The 21145-nt window shown below is 36.4% G+C and overlaps 1 protein-coding gene across 9 annotated transcripts in view; it reads right to left on the minus strand.

Moving 5' to 3' along the window:
• The window catches only part of CDKAL1 (CDK5 regulatory subunit associated protein 1 like 1), a 926518-nt gene that overhangs the window by 302774 nt on the left and 602599 nt on the right, over positions 1–21145 (minus strand). For all 9 annotated transcript variants that reach the window (XM_023738358.1, XM_023738357.1, XM_023738352.1 and 6 more), the window contains one exon: positions 11595–11740. In XM_023738358.1, coding sequence (XP_023594126.1) covers positions 11595–11740 — 146 coding nt within the window. The remainder of the gene's footprint in view (positions 1–11594; positions 11741–21145) is intronic.

Genomic DNA, 21145 nt, shown 5'->3' on the forward strand with positions numbered 1-21145 from the left:
AACTATGTCTAGCAGTTAAATTTCTTTAAATCTTACATCAAATGATATTTTCTAATAAGTGTTCAAAATAGACAACTGACAATCTGTCAAAAGAGTGTTAACTTGTGAGGCTGTTTCAGTAGATACTCATTAAAAAAAAAAAAAAATGAAACCACCACCACCAACAAAACAAATATCAATGGGATCATGTGAAAAACCACTATTTGTACATGATTACAAATTCGGTTCTTTCTAGGGATAGTTGTCGAACCTATAACACATGAACTTTAAAAGGTACATGTTGTGGCAGAGATTGTTAGTGGCACCGCCATATTATTTCCCTCCATCTTCAACAGAGGTAGAGTTTTAAGTAGTCATCTGGATGCCTGAAAGAAATGCTGTATTTTCCAGCTTCCCTTGCAGCTATGTATGCCCATGTTCTAATCTAATGAGATATAAATGGAAGTGTCATGTAGCACTTCAAAGAAGATAGCATTAAAGGTGAGGAAGGTTACATCTTTCCTGCAATTCTTCTTCCTTTTTGCTGGCTGGAATGCAGAGTTGATGGCTGGAGTCTAAGCAATCATCTTGGGCAACGAGAAGCTTATGCTATGGATAGCTGTGCAAAAAGAAAGAAGGATCGTGGGTCCTTGACACCATGGAACACCCTGCCAGCACAACTGCTACCTCCTAATTTTTTTTAATGTCAGAGAGTAATATCCATCAATATTGTCTGAGATGTTATTATTTTACGTTTTCTGTCATACACTGCCAAAAACAATCCTAAATAAAGTAGTGTACTACACGTGACAGACCCTAAAAATGCATTAGTTTAGTTTGGCAGCAGGTGGCAAAGACTCACTGCAATCTGGAAATATAATTAGTGTTATGTGTTGGCAAAATATTTGGTCAAATTGTCACCTGCTGAACCTTGGAAGGCAGACCACTGTTAACTAAGTCTATGATAGTGAAAGAAGTGCTAACAAAAAATTTAGAATGTTAAACATTAGCTGGCTCCTTCTTATTGCTCTTAGAAACAACAAACTCAGACTAGCACTAGCCAGTTGTATGCAGAGATTTAAGGAAACAGAGCTTTGCTAAAAAAAACAAAAAACCTGTTTCCACTTATGAAGTGCAATCTAATTTGACTGAGAGTCCTGTGATTTTGAGGTTTGAAAAAGCCAGGGAAAGCAATTACAAGCATTGGCTACAATGCCACAGCTGTCACTCGACTGGTGCCCCATCATACATAGCTGGGTTTCCTTGCAGTGATGGAGTTAAGGGGGCTTCAGATGGCCTTAAGAGAGTCATTCATTAAGGTTGGGGAGGGTGTGGGGGATGGACAGAGGACAAAGATCAATATGCATAAGGTAGAGTCTTCAGGTTCAACACTATGTCCAGAGAAGATCTTTGAGTATTCTTGTTCATGGAACTGAGAAGAAACAAATAGAATGGAAGCCCACTAGGTTTTTGAAGGAATTGGATTGTCAAAGATGCACCAGCAGCATGGTCTGCATAGTCTGTAACTATACAACGCTTAAAACAATTTCCAGGTCTCAAATCCATACCAGAAGCAGGCATGGAAATATTAGCTTAGCCCATACTCCTTACTGCCTACCTCAAATATGGCCAAGTAGAAGAGGGGCAATGGAGGATAATCAACTAGGGAATTTCTCCTATGGAGAAACACCAGGGGCTACTCAGGAATATCCTTCAGTGTCAGGGCAAGAAGTCTTTATGATTCCTACCAAACAGGATATCATAATTCCTATGGAACAGTAGCTGATGTGTGTTTCCCATTCTCTCACTTTTCAGTTGGGAGCTGAAGAAATGATAGTGATTTATTTCTACTCCATTTTATGTTGGGAATGTTGGGTACAGATAACTTGCTGTCTAATTTATGGCTACCAGCCCAAAGAAAGTCACACCTGGACCGTCTGGAAAGGACAGAACATCATCCAAACATTATGGACTTAAAGCACAATAGGATAATTAGACAGGACTGCAGTTATCTCTCTTGGGCAAAGAGTAAGTTCCATCTGTAGGAAGAAGACGGGCCAAATGGAGAGACTGTGATAGAGACTGCTAGTTGCTCCCCACTATCTCATCTCACCTCTAACGGAACCCTTGGTTTTTTGATGGGCACATGGTCACTCAAAATAAAGACTACATTTCTCAGCCTTTCTTGCAGCTAAGTGCACTCATGTGACTAAATTGTAACCAATTTGAAATAACTAAAAGTGATATGTGTGACTTTCAGGAGATATTTAAGAAGAAGAAACATGGAACACATACTCTTCTTTGCCCCTTACCTTCCTCCTAGCTGGAATGCAGATTTGATGGCTGGAGCTCAAGTAGCCATCTTGGACCATGAGATGAAAGCTCTGTCCTGCATCCCTGATATGTTGGAGCCTTACACAGTCTAATTGCCTAGATCCAGACTTCACTTACATAACCAAAAAATAAGCTTAGATTTTCTTTAAGCCATTATATTTTTTTCTGTCACTTGAAGACAGACAAAATTATAACTTTTATATACATAAATATACATATACATACATACGTATGTGTGTATGTATATAATCTAGTTAAAGCATTTCCCTATATTGGTAGATTTCATTGTATCATAGACAAAATTGTACTTCTAAAATATAATTTTCTGAAGAAAGGAGACTAGCTTTCATGTAAGACTTGTAATTTGTTGTTTCTTTCTTATCCACAGAAAAACTATAATAAACATTTATGCCCTTCCCCATTAACAGAGTTAATAATGGGGTCTTACTATACCTTTGGAGTCCCTGGTGGCACAAATGGTTAAGTGCTTGACTACTAGCTGAAAGGCTGGTGGTTCAAATCCACCCAGAGTCACCTTGGAAGATAGGCCTAGCAATCTGCTTTTGAAAGGTCATAGCCTTGAAAACCCTATAGAGGAGTTTCGCTCTGCATGCATGGGGTCATCATAAGTCAGAATCAACTCAACAGTAACTAACAACAATTATATTTATCATGTATTTTGACTATAAATATTAATATAATATTAATCATGAATTATAAGTCTCTAGAGCACAATTACCAAGTTTTACTAATATCTTCATATTCTACCTGACATACAGTCTGTAACCAATAAAGATTAGTTGAACAATGCTAGACCTATGTAATTAATGTAAATTCACAATCATTTTTTTGTCATAACCCCAGAATTTAAATTGGTCAGATCTTACTATCTGATATCCAATCTTTAAAAACAATTATGGGCTGCATCACTCAGTCTTTTCTCCCATTGTTTGCTGCTGATTTAGAGCAGACCATTCAAATAGCGAGAACTAAGCAAACGTGCTGAGGATGACGATAATGATGAGTACAGGAGGCAACAGTGACCAATAATTGACTCTTTCTCCCTGTGCCTGCAGCAAATGATGAAATGGATCAGTGGTTAGGAATTGAGGCTGTTTTGGGGCAGGGGCTAAAGCTGGGATATTCAGTATACTTGGCTCTAGGAAAGAAGGATACGTAGGAGTAGAAATGAGAACTTTCAAAGCTTTTGAAACACAGCAAATTATGAAGGACAATAGCTCTGTAGCACATAATAACCACTGGTACAGTATTTTATTTTAAAATGTGCATTTGTACACACATCATTAAGAAGCTGGAGTGTAATTAAAGGTGTTGTTACAGATAAGGCACTCATTACTTCTATTTGTAGTTTTTCTTCTAGTGGTCACATTCAAACACAGCTTCTTTATCATTCCCTAACCAGTGACTCTCGAGCTCAAAGGAGAGTGAAAGTAAGGAGGGGATGCTGACTATAGAAAGATGCATTAAATCTCTAGCAGGAGGCATGCATAATTTTAAATTTTATATTTCATAGTATAGTACAACTTTTAATTGGAAAATCATCATCATCCCTATTGTTTCCAAAAATCATCCTGTTTAGAAAAGCCAGCTGCCTAACAATACCTCTTTTTTTTTTCCATACTCACCAAAGTGCCTAGCCCAGTGCCAGCTTACATACAAGAGGTGACATTCATTGATGTTTGGCCCTTAACATTTTCGTTTTCCTAAAACTACACCACTGTCCCTTGGTTTCCATGGTGTTATTTCCTCTTGAGTCTCCTCCCACATAGGCCTCACCCTGCTTTTTCATTCTCTTTCACAGAATCCATTTTCCATTTGCATCTCTTAAATATTGGTGTTCCCTAGACTTCTGTTCTTAGCCATCCATTTTCTTTCTTTTGGATGATCTCATCCAGAAGATGACTATCCCTAAACATTTATCTCTAGATCTATATTTCTTACAGCCTACTGGGACTTTCCCCTGGGTTTTCCACACAGGCATTACAAACTCAGTTTAAGTCCAAAATCAAACTCTTTTCCATGCAAATCCCTTCTTCCTCTAATTTCTACCTTGGTTAACTACACCACTTTCTACCATGTCTTACTTGAGACAAGATACCAAAGACCCTTTCTGGATATTCATGCATGCCTTCCTCATCTCCCCTCCTGAGCACACACTGTAAATTTTATCTCCTCAATATTTGTGGTATTCACTTTCTTGTCTCCATTGCTACAGCCACCTGCCTTAGAGTAGACCAACAGTACCACACACAGGTTAAGAGTACTAGCTCAGGAAACACATGGCTTGGGTTTTATCACTGACTGCATGGCCTGGGGCAAATTATTCAACATTCTTGAGGCTTGGGGATTAAATAAGCTAATACATCAAACATTCTTATAGCAGTGCTTGGCACAAAAGCAAACATTAACTAATATTGGCTAATAAAACCAAAAACACCAAATCAAACCCCTTGTTGAAATAGTAATAAAACTAATAGCTAATATAGCTAACTATTAGCTATTAGTTTTATTACTAGTATCTAGCTATTAGTTTTATTACTAGTATCATATAATGTCTATTCTTGCTATTTTTATTATTGCATTTATTACAGTGCTGAGCACAAAACTGATAAATGGAAAACATGAATCATTTAATTATTGTGTGTTACTGGAAATCAGTGGAGTCCCTAGGTGGTGCAAATGGTTAAGCACTCAGGGTGTAGGTTTGAATCTACCCAGAGCCGCCTCAGAAGAAAGGTCTGCCAATGTACTTCTGAAAAATCAGCCAGTGAAAACCCTGTGGAGCACAGTTCTACTCTGATACACATGAGGTTGCCACGAGTCAGAATCGTCTTGACAGCTACTGGTTTTTTTTATTTGGAATCAGTAAAAAGATTGCTACACAGCAGAAACTGAGGCTCTAGTCCCAGTATGCATTAATTTACCCTGGGCTTTCAACAGTCTTTTTAGCCATTCTGAACCCTGGTATTCCCTTTATAAAGGGCAGATTAAAATACTTATCCTACCTATTCACTTAGCGTGTGAGTATCATGAGATAGCATGCAAGTCCTGTGTAATATATAAAGCACTCTGGCAACAAAAGGAAACTGCTTACTATTAGTATACTGCTTCATGGGTATGGAACTTGACCCTTATGTTTACAACACAACATTCAGGTAGGGAAAATTTATAAAAGGTTAGGGGAAAATAGCTTCCTGGTTTCTGAAAGGAACAATGCAATTATATTATAAAGGAGGGACATAAGTTTGGGAATGATGAGACTCCTCTTCAGTAGGCTAGAAGGAAAATAGAAAGCTAAATCAATAGAAAATGTAATTGCCTTCAAACCAATACATCAAACTTGAGGTAGTCTCAAAATAATACAGCATTTTAGATATGGTGTCAAAATCTATTTAGCATATTACCTTCCAAGTATAAATATAGTACCACGTTGAAAAAGAAAAAAGTATGTGTTTCTACTAGATGATTGTTCCAATAATAAGTATTTATACTCTTGAAAAAAATTCTAAAAGTAGCAATGGCAAAGAATACAATGTCACTACTTCAGAAGGAAATCTGGCAAAATAGAAAATAGTGAAGGAGGCCTTACAGACACCAAAAATAACAACCTAATTAAAAATATTAGAATGATGAAATAAAGCCAGAAAGCATCTTTGAGGGAAGCATTTTGCCTAAATTATTTTGGAGGTGGTTATTCAGTGGACGGAAACACATCTGGGAATGTATCTGGGAGAAAACTTAATTATCCAATCCTTGCTGAATCATTTGTTTGGGTTTTTTTTTTTTTTTTGGTTTGCAATTTCTGTTCTTCTATTCTAATAAATATTGCTACTGATATTTCCAAGCCACTAGGAATAAAACTAGATGGCTAAAACAAATTAAACACAAATTTAACATAACTATCTTCTATCAGATTGCACTCCAGAAGGGACATATAAATGATGGAGACTAATGAAAAGAAGAAAAGTCACCCAGGATGTTAATGAGTTAATTTCAATTTTTGCAGACAGACTGAAAAAGTAGGTCATAGGACAGGCTGGACAATATGAGATAACTCCGTGACTCACAGAAACCATCCTGCCAAAGCTTTCCTTGCTTCATGCCCTTGCTGCCCCTTCACTGTCTCAATCTACAGTGGAGGGATCAGAGGACAAAGCTCTCTCTACATGGATGTCACTTTCATTCTAGTCTCCCCCACCCAACCCTCCAATAGTCTCCCCTTTACTCCTGAGTGCTCATTAGTTATTGGCTGGAAAAATTCACTGGGCAATCTCTGGGTATCGTAAACTCGGAGGAGGGGCGATAAGAGCAGGAACTACGATGCTGAGGATTAATATTCTATCAACAGTAAGACAAATTAACCCAGAAGTACACAGTTCACTGACAAACTATAACAGCAAATTCTGAGAGATGCATAATATTATGGGACTAAAAATCAACACAAAGATGCTACAGAAAGACACAACTTTACTTTAAATTGATGCACCTTGCAGGTCAAAAACTTAACTGTTCATTAATTCATTCAAAATATACTTACTGAGTGACAGAGATGGACCCTGTTTCTCAAGTTTAATGTCTAGTTAACATATACCAAAAAGCCACTGGAATTCTAACAAAATAACTGTGTAAACAGATAGATCTTTGTAACTTATAAACTGCTTTGTGTTTTAAAATGTATCTATCAATAGGACATTCTTAGGTATTTCTTTCACACTTTAATGCGTGAAGTTGAGGGACTCAAGAGACTTTTTTACTTAGCATTAGAACAGTATGCTTGAGAGAATAACTCTACATGTTGCCACTTTTTGAATCTATGTTAATACATGGTTTATGTCGGGGAGTGATCATGTGAATTCCCTGCTGCTCAAATGACAGAGGCTCATTTAAATCTATGGCTAAGGCCCCAAGGCCCTGGGAACCCTAGTTATATAATCCTCAACATATCAAAGAGAAAAATCCTCATAGTGGGAAATAACTCTCATAATTACATGACAAACAAAAGGGAATGATTCAAGTTTTATACTTTTTTTTTTATTTCAGTCATGTTAAGATAGCAGAGAAACCAACTAAGTGACAATTAATGAAAGTAGTAAAATTTACAATGTATATATTAAAAAGATATAAAATCTTTCTAAAAGCAGAATTTCATCTCTTGCTTTGTTCTATGTAGTTTTCTTTCATATCCCTACCTGTGAATTCCATTAAGTATTTTAGGAACTCATTCATTTAAATAAAAGCTTCCAATAATTTAGTTAATTTTCAACTGGATTAATAAATCTGAATAAAGTAAGTCAGAGATGACTGTCTGCTCATGACCAGCTGTTTAAAATTAGTATATTAAGTAATTCAAATACTTTTCTTTGTAAAGGTTGCATGATTTAATAAATTCCCATACGCCTCAATATGTGCCAGCACTACTAGGTTATCCTCAATCCAGCTGCTGTTACGATAATAGTTGCCAACTTTCAAACAACTGAAGAGAATAGATCAATCAGCTTCAAGTTAGCTCATATGTAAACTTACATTGCTCCCAGCTAAAACATGGACCAATTTCAACTATAAAGAAAATTAATTAAAAAGATTTCACCTCCCCTGTTTGAGACGCATGGGGCAACAGATAACCACTGAATTAGTTTAAAAGCTTCAGGTAAGCTGCCATAGTTTGGATTTCGGTCTTAAATGCTGTAGGTTGCTTTAAAGATTGGATTTTTTTTAAAAGAAAAACATTAGGAAATGCCTTGCCCCTAATTTATAACATGAGTATTTGAGAAGCCTCATATGCTGGAGAAATAAAAATGTAACTTATTTTGATAAGGGCTCATTTACAAAAAAAAAAAAAAAAAAGGCTTCCGAGGAAACAAGAGATGCCAATGGAAAAAGGCTACATTTATTATATTTAAGATTTAAAAAGCAGATAGAAGGAAACAGATGCACCAACTTAAGCCAGGAGCATTTTATGAATGAGGGTTTGACACAAAATAGGGCAATGTGATAGAGTATTAGGCCTCCTTTCTAAGAATGAAAATACTGTATTGAATTTTAATAAACACTGGACAAAACAATTTTGTGCTGGATCACTTATTTGGGCTAGTGATTCTACAGAAATGCCTGAAACTTTGCTATTTCTAAAGTAAGTACTAACCTATTTGGCACAAAGTGATGGTAGTTTTTAAAGAGAAAAAATAAGCTAAAATATAAGAGCAGAGAGTCTGCTTAGAATATTTCATTTATTTCTATATGTCCATCAGAGTTGAAAATTATTCACTGAGAAGGACTTCCCAGAGAGGATAAGAAAACTCTTTTTCACAAAATCTAAGAGCAGAGTAGATGCCTGTCCTTTGGGGAGTGTGGTCTTCACAAGCAACAGGATGGAACGAATGAAATATACAATCCTATGATTCTGATTCCTAACCCAAGCCATGGTATTTTCAATCACCTCACATGGATGCAAAAGCTGGACGATAAAGAAGACTGAAGAAGAATTGATGAATGTGAATTATGGTGTTGGTGAAGAATACTGAATATACCGAGGACTGCCAGAAGAATGAACAAATCTGTTTCTTGGAAGAAGTACAGCCAGAGTGCTCCTTAGAAGCGAGGACGACAAGACTTCATCTCACTTACTTTGCAAATATTATCAGGAGTGACCCATCCCTGGAGAAGGACATCATGCTTGGTAAAGTAGAGGGTCAGTGAAAATGAGGAAGACCCTCAGTGAGATGGACTGACACAGTGGCTGCAACAATGGGCTCAGATGTAGCAAAAATTATGAGGATAGTGCAGGACCAGGCAAATTTTGTTCTGTTATATGCATGGTCACTACGAGTTGGAACCAATTCGATGGCACCTAACAACAACGATTCTGATGAACTTTCAAAACCTATGCAAGGATCACTTTATCAGCAGTAGTAATCTCATTTCTTTTTTCATAAGGTAACTGAAATTTTCTTAGTCATTTGCTATATAGATCAGTTATATCATATTGGCTGCCTGCTACAGCTTTTCAATAGAGCTTAGTTATAATCAAGTGTGAAATTATATACCAGCTTCTTCCTTCATTGCATAGACACAATACAATACAGAGTTAATTGAAAAAAAAAATCTCCTGGAAAATTCTAATTATCTAGACTCAAATTCTATACTTCCAGTGATCCATAGCACGTGAAAACTGAAAATGGGGATGGATGTGTGTAAGATGAGGTGTCTTCTCCGGGAATCTCCAATATCATCTTCTCAAATTGCTGATATTTCTGGTGCTGGAAATACTTGAGATCCTTGGGTAGAGCAGTTGGTTCTGAGATTCTCCAGTAAGTTGTAATGGTTCTAGAATAGCTACAGATGCCTCATGGCAACTCAGAATCCAAAGGAAGAATCCATGGTCATGAGCTTAGGCAAGAAACTATTTTCTGAAACTTCGGTGCGATCATCTTTTGACTTCTATATAGCTCATGGATGCTGCTGAAACTTTTCAAGATGCAACAGATTTAACAGGTCCATCTTCAGGGCAACATAAAAGGCTAGAACTTGTTGTGAAATTGTTGCCCAGTTAAGCAGTCACAGTAATTCCCAAAACAACTGAGTCAGCACTCATCCAAATGGAGGTAAAAGTGAGGTGTTGATTCCTTAGCCTCATTTAATCACATTAATACAACGGACTATTTGGAAAGTTTTCTGGTCTATTCTGCACAAAAGGGTACATGTCTATACTTGGCAAAATATTGTGCAACAAGTATGAATTGTGTGCATTATTTGCTACTGCTTTAATAAGCAAGAGGCAGCAAATTTCACAGGTGCAACAATTTCTTCGCAATTTTGAAAACATTCCACTCACCAGTGCCAGCGTGCCCAAAAGGATTCTCTAACATGAGACAAGTTTACATACAATAAGCTAGAATAAATGCAAAGAAGGAATATATGATAACAACAGACACCTAACATGAAAATCCTTATTCTTTAGCCTTGACTTCAGGTCTATTCAAGATCTGAAAGTATAAGACATGGTGTGCTCCATTATTACATTGCTTTCTACTTTGAAGGCTGTATATATTTAACAGTTACAATTATGAATTCTTGAAATAAATGTACCGTCTATTCACTGATTTGAATAGTCAAACAATTAGCTTTAAATTTTAATATTTAAATACACAGGAAGTATATTTACTCCTGGTGGTTAGGATAATCAAGGAATGCCTAAAGGTGAGAAAAAAAAATTAGAAAGCCACGTAAAGGGAAGAGGAAGGAAGGAGAAAGTAAACAGATGAAGAAAAAGATTTTAAAAGAATTGTAAGTAGTCAGGATAAGTGACTAATTAAAGGTGGAAAAAATAATTGCTTACAATTTGTATAAAGTAATCATATCCATGTAGTACTCTGACATGGTACATAATTATAAACAAGAAGATGGAAATAAAAAGTTGTATCTTAATTAAGAAAAACAACGGAGAAAAATCATGGAAAATAGGAAGACCCGTGCCACAAATATGCAAAGATAATTGACACATCCCCAGAGGGTAGAAAAATGTTCCATATTTGAGAAGGTTCTGCACGAGCTTGGCCAGTACTTCTATTTCCTGCCTTGTATAATCACAGAAGGCAATCAATGTTTTGTGAGGATGAGGAGGAGGACCTTTGAAGAACATAATTATGGGCTGCGAGTGTTTTCTGTGGAAACAAAATTATCATTCATGTCTGAGATTGTGTAAATATGCCTTAACTTTGGTCAATAACAATTTGAACTTTAAAAAAAAGAAGCCCAAAGCCTCCTTATAAATCACAACTAAACTACAGGGATTTGTTTGTGAAGGCAAAGACGTTCCAGATACTCTTCCAAAAAAAAAAAAAAATGCTATTTAGTAGAAAATTATCTTTCGTAGTGACATGATTTGGCCTACCTCCATGTCAAAACCAGTTCACAACTTCAAAAAGCCACATTAAAGGAGATTTGAGCACAGCAAAGCTAAAGCAGTTTTCATCTACTAGGTCAGGTATAAAAATAATCACAATTCACATAACCTTAGAAAGACTGGCAATCTTACATAAATTAATGGTGTGTCATGTACAGATGGAAGGTAGATATAAACCGAGGAGAAAGAAAAAACCACATCAAGGGTGCCTAAGGAAACACAAAGGCTTTGAAAGCTGTGAAAAAGTCTCACCCTCTCTCTTGTACCTTTAATTGTGAGGCCACAATAAGTGCATTTTGCCATATGCTTTCGAAAGTAAAAAAGACATGGTTATTTCCTTAAGTACTAACAGACTTACTTCTCTTTCAGAAAATCCACTACTCTTTTGAAGTCAGCCACACAGTATTCTCTTTTCATTTCCATGAGCACAGTGTCAGAGGCAGATTGGACTGGTATGTGCAGAAAGGCATAGACTCTGGGGTGATTAAGGATTTTTGCCATTTCCTTAAAAAAAAAATAGAAGGGGAAAACATTAATCATTTTTACAAATCAGGGAAGTTTCACTCAGATCAACACTCCCATGTGCAAGCAAACAAATAAACATGGTGGAAAACAGACCTATCATAAAGGCTCTTAAAGTGAATGTTAAATGGCAATATTCTTTGATGACATTTGGGGATTTAAGGTCAGTCTTGGAAGATTCCACTTAAGAATTATTTCCTCATATTCGTCATCGCTCTTACGTGATAAAACAGAGGGAAAAAAAAATCATGTAATGCCTGAAGATTTTTAAATACTTCAAAATCAACACCATTCCTCTCATCCTTCAAAGAAATTTTATGTTCTGTCTCATTACATTAGCAGGAAAAGCAACAATCCTTAAGACAAACAGTTGATGCACCATAATCCTGTGTACTTGAAAAGAGAAAGTTTCTGAAATTTAGGGTAAATCAACACTTCTTTGTTTTAAATGCTGGAGGAGAAAAAGAAGTCTACAATTCACTTGCTCCCTTTTCAATTTCAATTTCTCTTCAGTTAATGACATATTTTTTGAATATCTACTACGTACAAGGCATAGTTCCAGACAAGGGACCAGCCAGTTCACCACTGATCAACTATTAACATCAATCTTTAAGTCGCAAAGTTCGAAAGAAGACAAAGAAGGGGGAAACAGGGAGACGAATCTATCTTGGAAAGTTAAACTGAACAAATTTGAGTGAAATAAATTAGGAAGCTGAGAAAATGTTTTAAAATTGCTCCAAAGATAACAAAAAAGAGTGACCAAAGTAAACCTGTGGTAGCCTAAGCATTTATACAAGCAGTAAGAAAATTGATTAATTTAGCCCTTCTCCACTGCTGCATGCTGTCAGGACATCAATTTGAGAGAGAGAGAGAGAGGGGGCAAGCAAAGAGTCCAATGGTGGTAAAATTTCAAGAAAGTAGCTGCTCTTTAATAACTTGAATGTGTCTAGTGATTTTTAGTTTTCAAAGTATTGAACTTTCACACTTGTTATCTCATTTCATCCTTAAAACAATATTTTGAGAGATCTTATGGAGTCAAAGAACTGGCTATGCCATACATACAGTTACCTCGTAGTTATTCAGGGTCAGTCATGCATATGGATCAACCATGCTCTGTGTTTCTCTGTTTTCTTTCCATTGACCGTGAATACCAGTATTTTTAACAAAGAACCCAGTGGAAGAAAAGGGGGGATTAACTCAAACCAGTTACCGTCTTAGTAACAGCTTAGTTGTTTTTATAAATCCTATGGAGAAGAAACTCAAATTACCAAATGAAATTACTTGTGGTTATCTTTTCTCCACACATTCTCTACCAGAAATTAATAGGCATACATATATATATATATATATACACCTTGTTATTATAGACTACTCAATTGGAATTGGTGTTAAAGAATTTCTTTGTTAAACAGGAAAATAACTGGTAACACATAATCTAAAAGTTCCATGTAATGCTTCTTGGTTGGGTATTTAGTCAGGAGGCTTTTCATGTCCTTATTCAGCACATACTGTATATAAGACTGCGTGAGGCAGAGCAACACTTACCATTATGTACCCTATAATACATATGTTGGCCTTTTCCTATGATTCTCTGCCTTTCACGTTTTTTACTCCTAAAAATCAAGACTCCTAAAAAAGTTTAAGAAAAACAATAGTACAAAGATCTCTCACAGCTTCAGATGGCTTTCAATGTATGTACTGGAGTCCTGGTGGCACAGTGGTTAAGAGCTCAGCTGCTAACCAAAAGGTCAACAGTTTGAATCCACCAGTGGCTCCCTGGAAACCCCATAGGACAGATCTACTCTGTCCTATAGGGTTGCTATGAGTTGGAATCCACTTGAGGGCAACAGGTTTTGTTTTTTATTGTGAGAAGTGACACTTTAACATACAGTTGTTGTCACGGTTCTTAGCTGCTGTTGACTGGGCTCCTACTCACAGCAGCAGACCATTGTGATCCACAGGGTTTTCCCTGGATGATCTACAGACATAGATTTCCAGGCCTTACTTCCAAGTCCGACTTAAGTCTGGAAGCTCCACTGAACTCTGTTCAGCATCATAGCAACATGCAAACCTCCAAACTCTGTGAAATGAAACTTCACTCCCAATCTCTGTTCCTTGCTTAGTTTCTAGAAAACGGAAACAGTGATAATGCCCACGAACAGGGCTATTGTGAGAATAAATTAAAATAATCCAGTATGTATTTACATAGTAAGCACTCATTATGTAAATTATCTAATATTCCTCTTCCTTGGAAAGTATTTAAAGTTCATGGTAACACAATTTCATATTGATTAACGGGGACTTATCAATAAATAGAACAGCTTTTTCAATGAGCTAGTTCCCTAACTAGCATTTGAAGGAGAAAGAACATGTACTGACTTGGCTTTAAGTAAATCTGAAAGGGCTTACCAGCAAATGTGACCCTGGGCCAGAAAGGGTAGTAGTTTCTCTTGGAAACACTCAGGGTGGCCTACTAGTATAAACAGGATACTGTGCTAGATGGTGCATTCCCCTGTTACAGTATGACAATTTACAAATTAAAATGTTAATAGCAAACAAGAAGGATAAATCTAGTGGTTGTTTTCCTTTGGCTCTCAAGATGTAATTCTTCCCACTAGTAATTACCTTCAGCTTCATATTACATACAGACTTTGCAACTTTATAATGTTAGGTACTAGAATACAAAATAAACATAAACTTGCCCCTTAATTAAGGTCTATGTCTTTGCCACTACAAGAATCATAAGTTAATATAGATTAATGTACCCCAGAAGGAGGGCTGGTGGCACAATAGTTAAGCACATGGCTGTTAACTAAAAGGTTGGCAGTTCAAACTCACCAGTGGCTCCATGGGAGAAAAGACCTGGCAATCTGATTTCATAAAGATTACGGCCTAGGAAGCCCTATGGGGCAGTTCTACTCTGTCCTACAGGGTCTCTGAGCTGGAATCGACCTGACGGCACACACCAAAAAATGTACCCCAAAGAGACAAGGTACTTACTTTTGTTTTTTGTTCTATCCCTCTTCTCTTTCAGCACTTTGGGTTAAGGATAACCTTTGCTCTCTCTTCCACCTTTCACTATCCTTCTCGTATTTATAAGGTTCAGCTTGTAGTTACAGGTTCTCTTGTGGGAGAGATGACTTCTTCTACTGATTCATCAGCAACCTGTTACTGGTGTTACTACAGTGTTTACTTAGCTCTACCCTGCAATAGGAATCCCTGGGTGGTACAAACGGTTACTGCGCTCAGCTGTTAACCAAAAGGTTAGAGGTTCAAGTCTACCTAAAGGTACCAAGGAAGAAAGGTCTGGTGATCTACTTCTGAAAAATCAACCACTGAAAACCCTATGGAACACAGTTCTACTCTGACCCACAGGGGGTCGCCATGATTCAGAATCAACTCAAAGGCAACTGGACTGGACCTTGCAATATGATCATGAATCTCCACCAAGACGGAAAGCTCCATGGGCAGGGTCTGATTATGTTTTACCCCTTTCTCTCCATCCCTACAATGGCTAGGTCAATGCTAGGTAAACCACCAAACATTTAAATACAGATGTAGGTTAAAACCACATCAACATACAGAGAAAGAGATTTAAAATATAACTGCTACTTGATAGGGTAACAATTTTTCAATTAGCAATAGTTCAGTTTGGCTGCAGCAGGTAAACAAGCATATAATCTAGCACACCTTAATGTCTGAACAACTGACAATAAGTAACTATAAAAGTAAATATGAATACAAACATAAGTCATAATCAAGATACTTTATAGGTAGTCCCATCAGGGGTTATATTTCTAAAGTTCTGTTGGACCTTTAAATGGAATCACTGTGCATTTTCTTATGGCAGTAATTTATAAATGATGTGGAGTCCAAGTTAACGAAAGGAAAAGGAAACACTTAGTTCAAAATGTGGCTGATAGAATAATGGCAGCCATGAGTAACCCTGTGTTGTGAGCTGGGTCAGAGAGCCCGAGTAGAGGGGCAAGTATACGAGTGGGCATGTGTGTAGACATACGGTTGAGTGTATATGTGTGTGTAAACATGCACATTTTCCGGAGCTCTTGTAGCAACAAGCATCAAAATCGTGCCTATTTTAATATAACATAGGTTCATTTATAATTTAAGGATTGATGTATTAAGGCTGCTTAAAATACAGACAGTGACTATTTTATAGTCAGAAAACAGGAATGGGTAACCAGGTCAACAAACCAGTGTTTCTATCTGGTGCTTTTGCAAGAAGCTCCTCTCTTACAAAGTGGCAGTTCATCTTGATGTTTATTTATTCATTTATTTTGTTGAACTTAGAAAATAAAGAAAAAAAATAGTGAATTGAATGAAAACAGATTTAACTTTAAAAAGCAATCGTATGTATGGGTATGTTTTTTAAAAGAACTTTTACGTTTTACTTTTATTGCCCTGCAGTCATCACATTAATCGTCACATTCTACCTGGTCTTGAATATATACACTACCAGCTTAACAATGTCACTCAGTGTATGAGAGAATGTATACATACATTAATATTTCCATTCAGATGCACTTCCATTTAGATTGATAGTTACCTATTAGAAAGCCTCCTCAGATTATAGCTTTATTATGAAGTATATGTGTGTTTAAAATGCTAAATTTTGCAGTTTTCAGCTAACTTAAAACATATAATAAAGTAAAAAAGCATTTCAAAAGAGAAAAATATAACATTTATTTTAAATAGCTTTACTGAGACATAATTTACATACCATACATACATGCATTTAAAGTGTGCAATTAAGTGTTTTTCAGTATATCCAGAGTTGTGCAACTATCACTACAATCTAATTTTAGAACACTTTCATTCCTCCTAAAAGAAATTCTTAGCCCATTAGCAGTCATTGCCCATTTTCCTCAGACTCACTCACCCCTCCCAACCCTAAGCAACCACCATCTATGTTCTACGTCTATAAATTTGCCTATTCTGCATACTTCATATAAATGGAATCATATAATATGTGGTCTTTTGTGACTGGCTTCTTTTACTTAGCATAATGTTTTCAAGTATCATTCATGTTGTCGCATGTATGCATTTTTTAAAATAAATAATAAAAGGTAGTAATTTAGTATTTACTGAATACATTATGTCATTCTATTGCCAAGCTATTCCAACCTTCTGAATATTAATTTGAGTGAGGCAAATCTGCTGTAAAAGACCTCTTTAAAGAGTTAAAAAGAAAATACATCACTTTGAGAACTAAGTGTGCCTGACCCAAACCATGGTATTTTCAATCGCCTCATATGCATGCGAAAGCTGGACAATGAATAAAGAAGACCAAAGAAGAATTGATGACTTTGAATCATGGTATTAGTGAAGAATATTGAATATACCATGGACTGCTGGAAGAATGAACAAATCTGTCTTGGAAGAAGTACAGCCAGAATGCTCCTTAGAAGCAAGGATGGTGAGAGTTTGTCTCACATACTTTGGACATGTTATCATAAGTGATAATGATATCATGGTTTCTTTAGACCTCTTTTTCCAGGCAGTTACTAGCTCTACTCTCAATGCCAGGGCACACTGTACTCTGTACTTCTATTAGTACGCATCTCCCTGGCAATTACACCATACCTGCTCATGCCCTCCACCCTACTATGAGCTTGTTGTTGTCAGGTGTCACCGAGATGGTCCTGACTCACAGCGACCCTATGTACAACAGAACGAAACACTGCCCGGTTCTGCGGCACCCTCACAATTGTTGTATATTTTGTTTATCTTTATTTCTCCATTTCCTTGCCCAGTGCCTGGGCCTTAAGTGCTAACATGACAGCTGAATGAATGAATGAACAACTGAATGAACCAATCAATTAATCAACATGGTTATTTTGGAGTAAATCCTGTAAAGACTTTTAGGAAATGGTCACAACAGCAATGCCTACAATCTAGGAGACACCATTTCTGGAGTCACCTTCAACATTCCCAAAGTCATATTAGTCACGATAGAGTGAGACCAGAATCATATTTCATCCATGATGCCATTAATGCCATTGTAACAGCCACTAAGTGAATAACCAGTACCTACATTTACTCTTAACAATCTAATAATAAATTATCATTAATAGCATCAGAAAGTGAATGAAGGAGCACCAGATAGGAAAATTTCTAATCCTTCTGTCCCAAATGGAGAAGATTAGACATTAAGAACAGATTCTAATTTACGTTTGATCTTTAACTGAACTATGAAGTCCTGGTGGTGAAGTAGTTAAGAGCTCTCCTGTTACCCAAAAGGCTGGTGGCTCAAATCCACCAACTGCTCCTTGGAAACCCTATCGGGCAGTTCTACTCTGTCCTATAGGGTTGCTATTAGTCCGAGTTAACTCGATGGTAACAGATTTGGTTTATAACTTAATTATAACAAGAAATTCACTTCTAAACTGCAAAGAATTAAACATTTTCAGTATTTGGGCTAAAATATGTGCGACAAAATGTCTGTTATAATTAGTTTTCACAGAAATGCAAAAGGATTTCAATGCTCTTTTACCATTATCACTTCATCAGAATCAAATAATCAGACTTCACATTACGAAGATAAAATTACATATACATCTTGTTCCACTTAATACTAATGTCAAAATGCTAAGAGTTGTAATTATAAACACATACATTTAATTTCACCTGATAATATCAGTTTTTTAATTTTATTATTTAATTATTATTCTCCCCTTCTAAGGCCAGGAAATCAAGAGACATTAGTGGTTAAAAAACCATATCTTATATCCTTATTGTGGTAGTGGTGAGTATACAATTTATACATATGTTAAAATCCATGAAACTGAACAAAGACCTAAAATCAATTTTGCTGAATTAATTTTAAAATAAAATATAAACAAATTTAACAGTAAAATGTTATGATTCAAACACTATATAACACGCAGTAGGTAAATGTTAAAAAAAAATGTATAGTACACCTAAAATTGCCTTTTTTCCCCATTTTAAAAAAAGATTGACCCTACTAAACACTAAAAGAATGACTCAATAGCAGATCAATTTAATGGGAAAAGGGCGGCCCGATTAGATTGCGCATTTGGCTCAGACAATCCTAGTGGCTTCTCTTAAACATGACATAAATAATTAAGGAATCCAATGGAAAGTTAGATGTTAAAGCTCTATTTTAACATTTAACTCTCATTTGTCTATGGCTTTATTATCCAAATTGAGGTTTACCTAAGAAAACTTTTGTTTCATGTTTTAGGCAGTCTACGGTAGAAAGAATGGTCTAGTCATTCAATTGCTTGTCATGAGTTCCTGGAAAACAAACCGAGCAAGTATTTCTTAAATCAAACTATGTTTCTGGGATTGGAGATGCAAAGAAGATTCCCCAGTTTATAAAACCGTAAACACATAATTGCCTCATTTGTTGATGCTGCTGTTGCTGAAGGACTTACTCTGTGTCAGATACAGTGCTGAACAGTTTATGCCCATCTCACTTAACTCCTCACTCTATGATATAGATATTTTTATTATTTCTGTGGTAGACTGTATTACTGTTTGCCAAATATTCCAGTTTCTCTCCCTGTAGGAATATCATATATCCCTGCCTAGTTAAACTCAGGAGTGGCCACTGACATGCTACAGCCGATGAAATGGCAGAAAAGACATGTGCTACTTCTGAGGAGAAGCTTTAAAAGCCAGTGGTTCTCTGTACCTCCCCTGCAATCGTCTTCCACAGTCTAAGTCTTGGGTTGGAAACAACTTGAATAGAACCTCAGCCAATACATGAGGGACATTGTACTATGAGCAAGAAATACATTTTTATTGTTATAAGCCCCTGAGATTTTGGGGGTCATCTGTTACACAACATAACTTAGTTGATCCTTACTGATACATTCTCATTTTATGAATGAAAAAACAACCAAGGTTTGGAGAAGTTCAAATTAATGTGTCCACAATCAAAAAGCTGTAAGTGGAAGGAACTGGAATTAGAACCTAAGTCTGTAAGACTACAGAGCCCCTTCTCATAATCAATTTTCAGTAAATACTGGAAGTATGTATCAACTACTAAGGTAGAATAAGGGAGGAAGATATCAGCTGTTATATGGACACCAGAAGATTCCACCAAGTGGTTTAACCAATTCTGAATGATAAACAAAAATTTCCCAAGCAAAACTGCTATATAATACACTCCAGTGTCATGAAATACAAGGTTGTAAATTTTATAAAATAATTCAGTGGCCTGTCATATCAGTTCTTTTCTTCTTTTTTTTCCTTTTTTTATTAGTCAAAATATTATCCGGTGGAAACCCCAGGTTCTTACTCGGCATGACTCATATTGGCCAATAAATGAGTCTGAGATGGGAGACAAAAAGTCACCTTTATTTCGTTATGGAAAGAAATGGAGTCAGATGGAGTTTACTGCTGCCAAGACTGCTTCCCAAGGGCGGGCAGGCAGGACACTTTAAAGGGGTTTACAAGTAGGGAGTACAAACAAGTTACATCCGCAACATTGTTAATCATACTACACAGGCACAATGGGGTTTACATAACCTCCAAGCAAAGGCAGGATTCAAATGCAAAGCTGATGGGGGTGAGTGGGGGGAACCCAGCAAAGAAAACAATTTTGCAATATAACACTGTAGGGGAGGAAGCCAGGTAAAGAATACAGCACTGTGTGGGTTCTGTCGCATAATAAAATGAACTATGTATCTAAAAATAATTTGAGAAAAGTAAGTACATTTGGGGACCACTTAATGATTCTCAATCCATTTACTCTTATCAAATATACCAATTGCTCCATACTTTGTTGAAATCATTTTAAGAGAGAATTGTTAATTTGAGGCTTACAGAATCCTATGAGGTTGAACCTGTTACCTATTACTTTTAGAAAAACGATGCATAAAATAATTGGTAAACATAAAATACTGAAAAAAAAAAAAAAAACCACTGTTCTTTTAAAATGAATGTTCTTCTCTCTTATAAAAGCAATGCATGTTCATTTTTGAAATTCTGGGAAAATATAGAAAAATAAAATGTGAAAAGCTAATCATTGTTCAAAATAATCATTCTTAAAAAACTCATTACTCAATATCATCTTGAAACAACTGAATTACAAAATTTCTTCAAAAAAAAAAGGAAAAAGTTTTTCTTTTAAGCAGGGTCCAAATCACCCAGGCACTTATACTCAAGGGGCTCTCAATGCTTACTCGTTAGCATAACAGGAGAGAGAAATCTGAAAGTGGAAACAACAAAGGAGAATCAGAGATGAGAATCAGCAAAACATCTTAGAACCATTCCTGAAAAAATTATTAACATTAATGTTTTCCCTGGAGGTATGATGAGAGAATAGGAGCCCTGGTGGCACAGTGGTTAAGTACTCAGCTGCTAACCGGGAGGTGGGTAGTCTGAACCCACCAGCCTCAA

This window comes from Trichechus manatus, unplaced genomic scaffold, assembly GCF_000243295.1.
Source record: "Trichechus manatus latirostris isolate Lorelei unplaced genomic scaffold, TriManLat1.0 scaffold00115, whole genome shotgun sequence".
Classification (NCBI taxonomy): domain Eukaryota; kingdom Metazoa; phylum Chordata; class Mammalia; order Sirenia; family Trichechidae; genus Trichechus; species Trichechus manatus.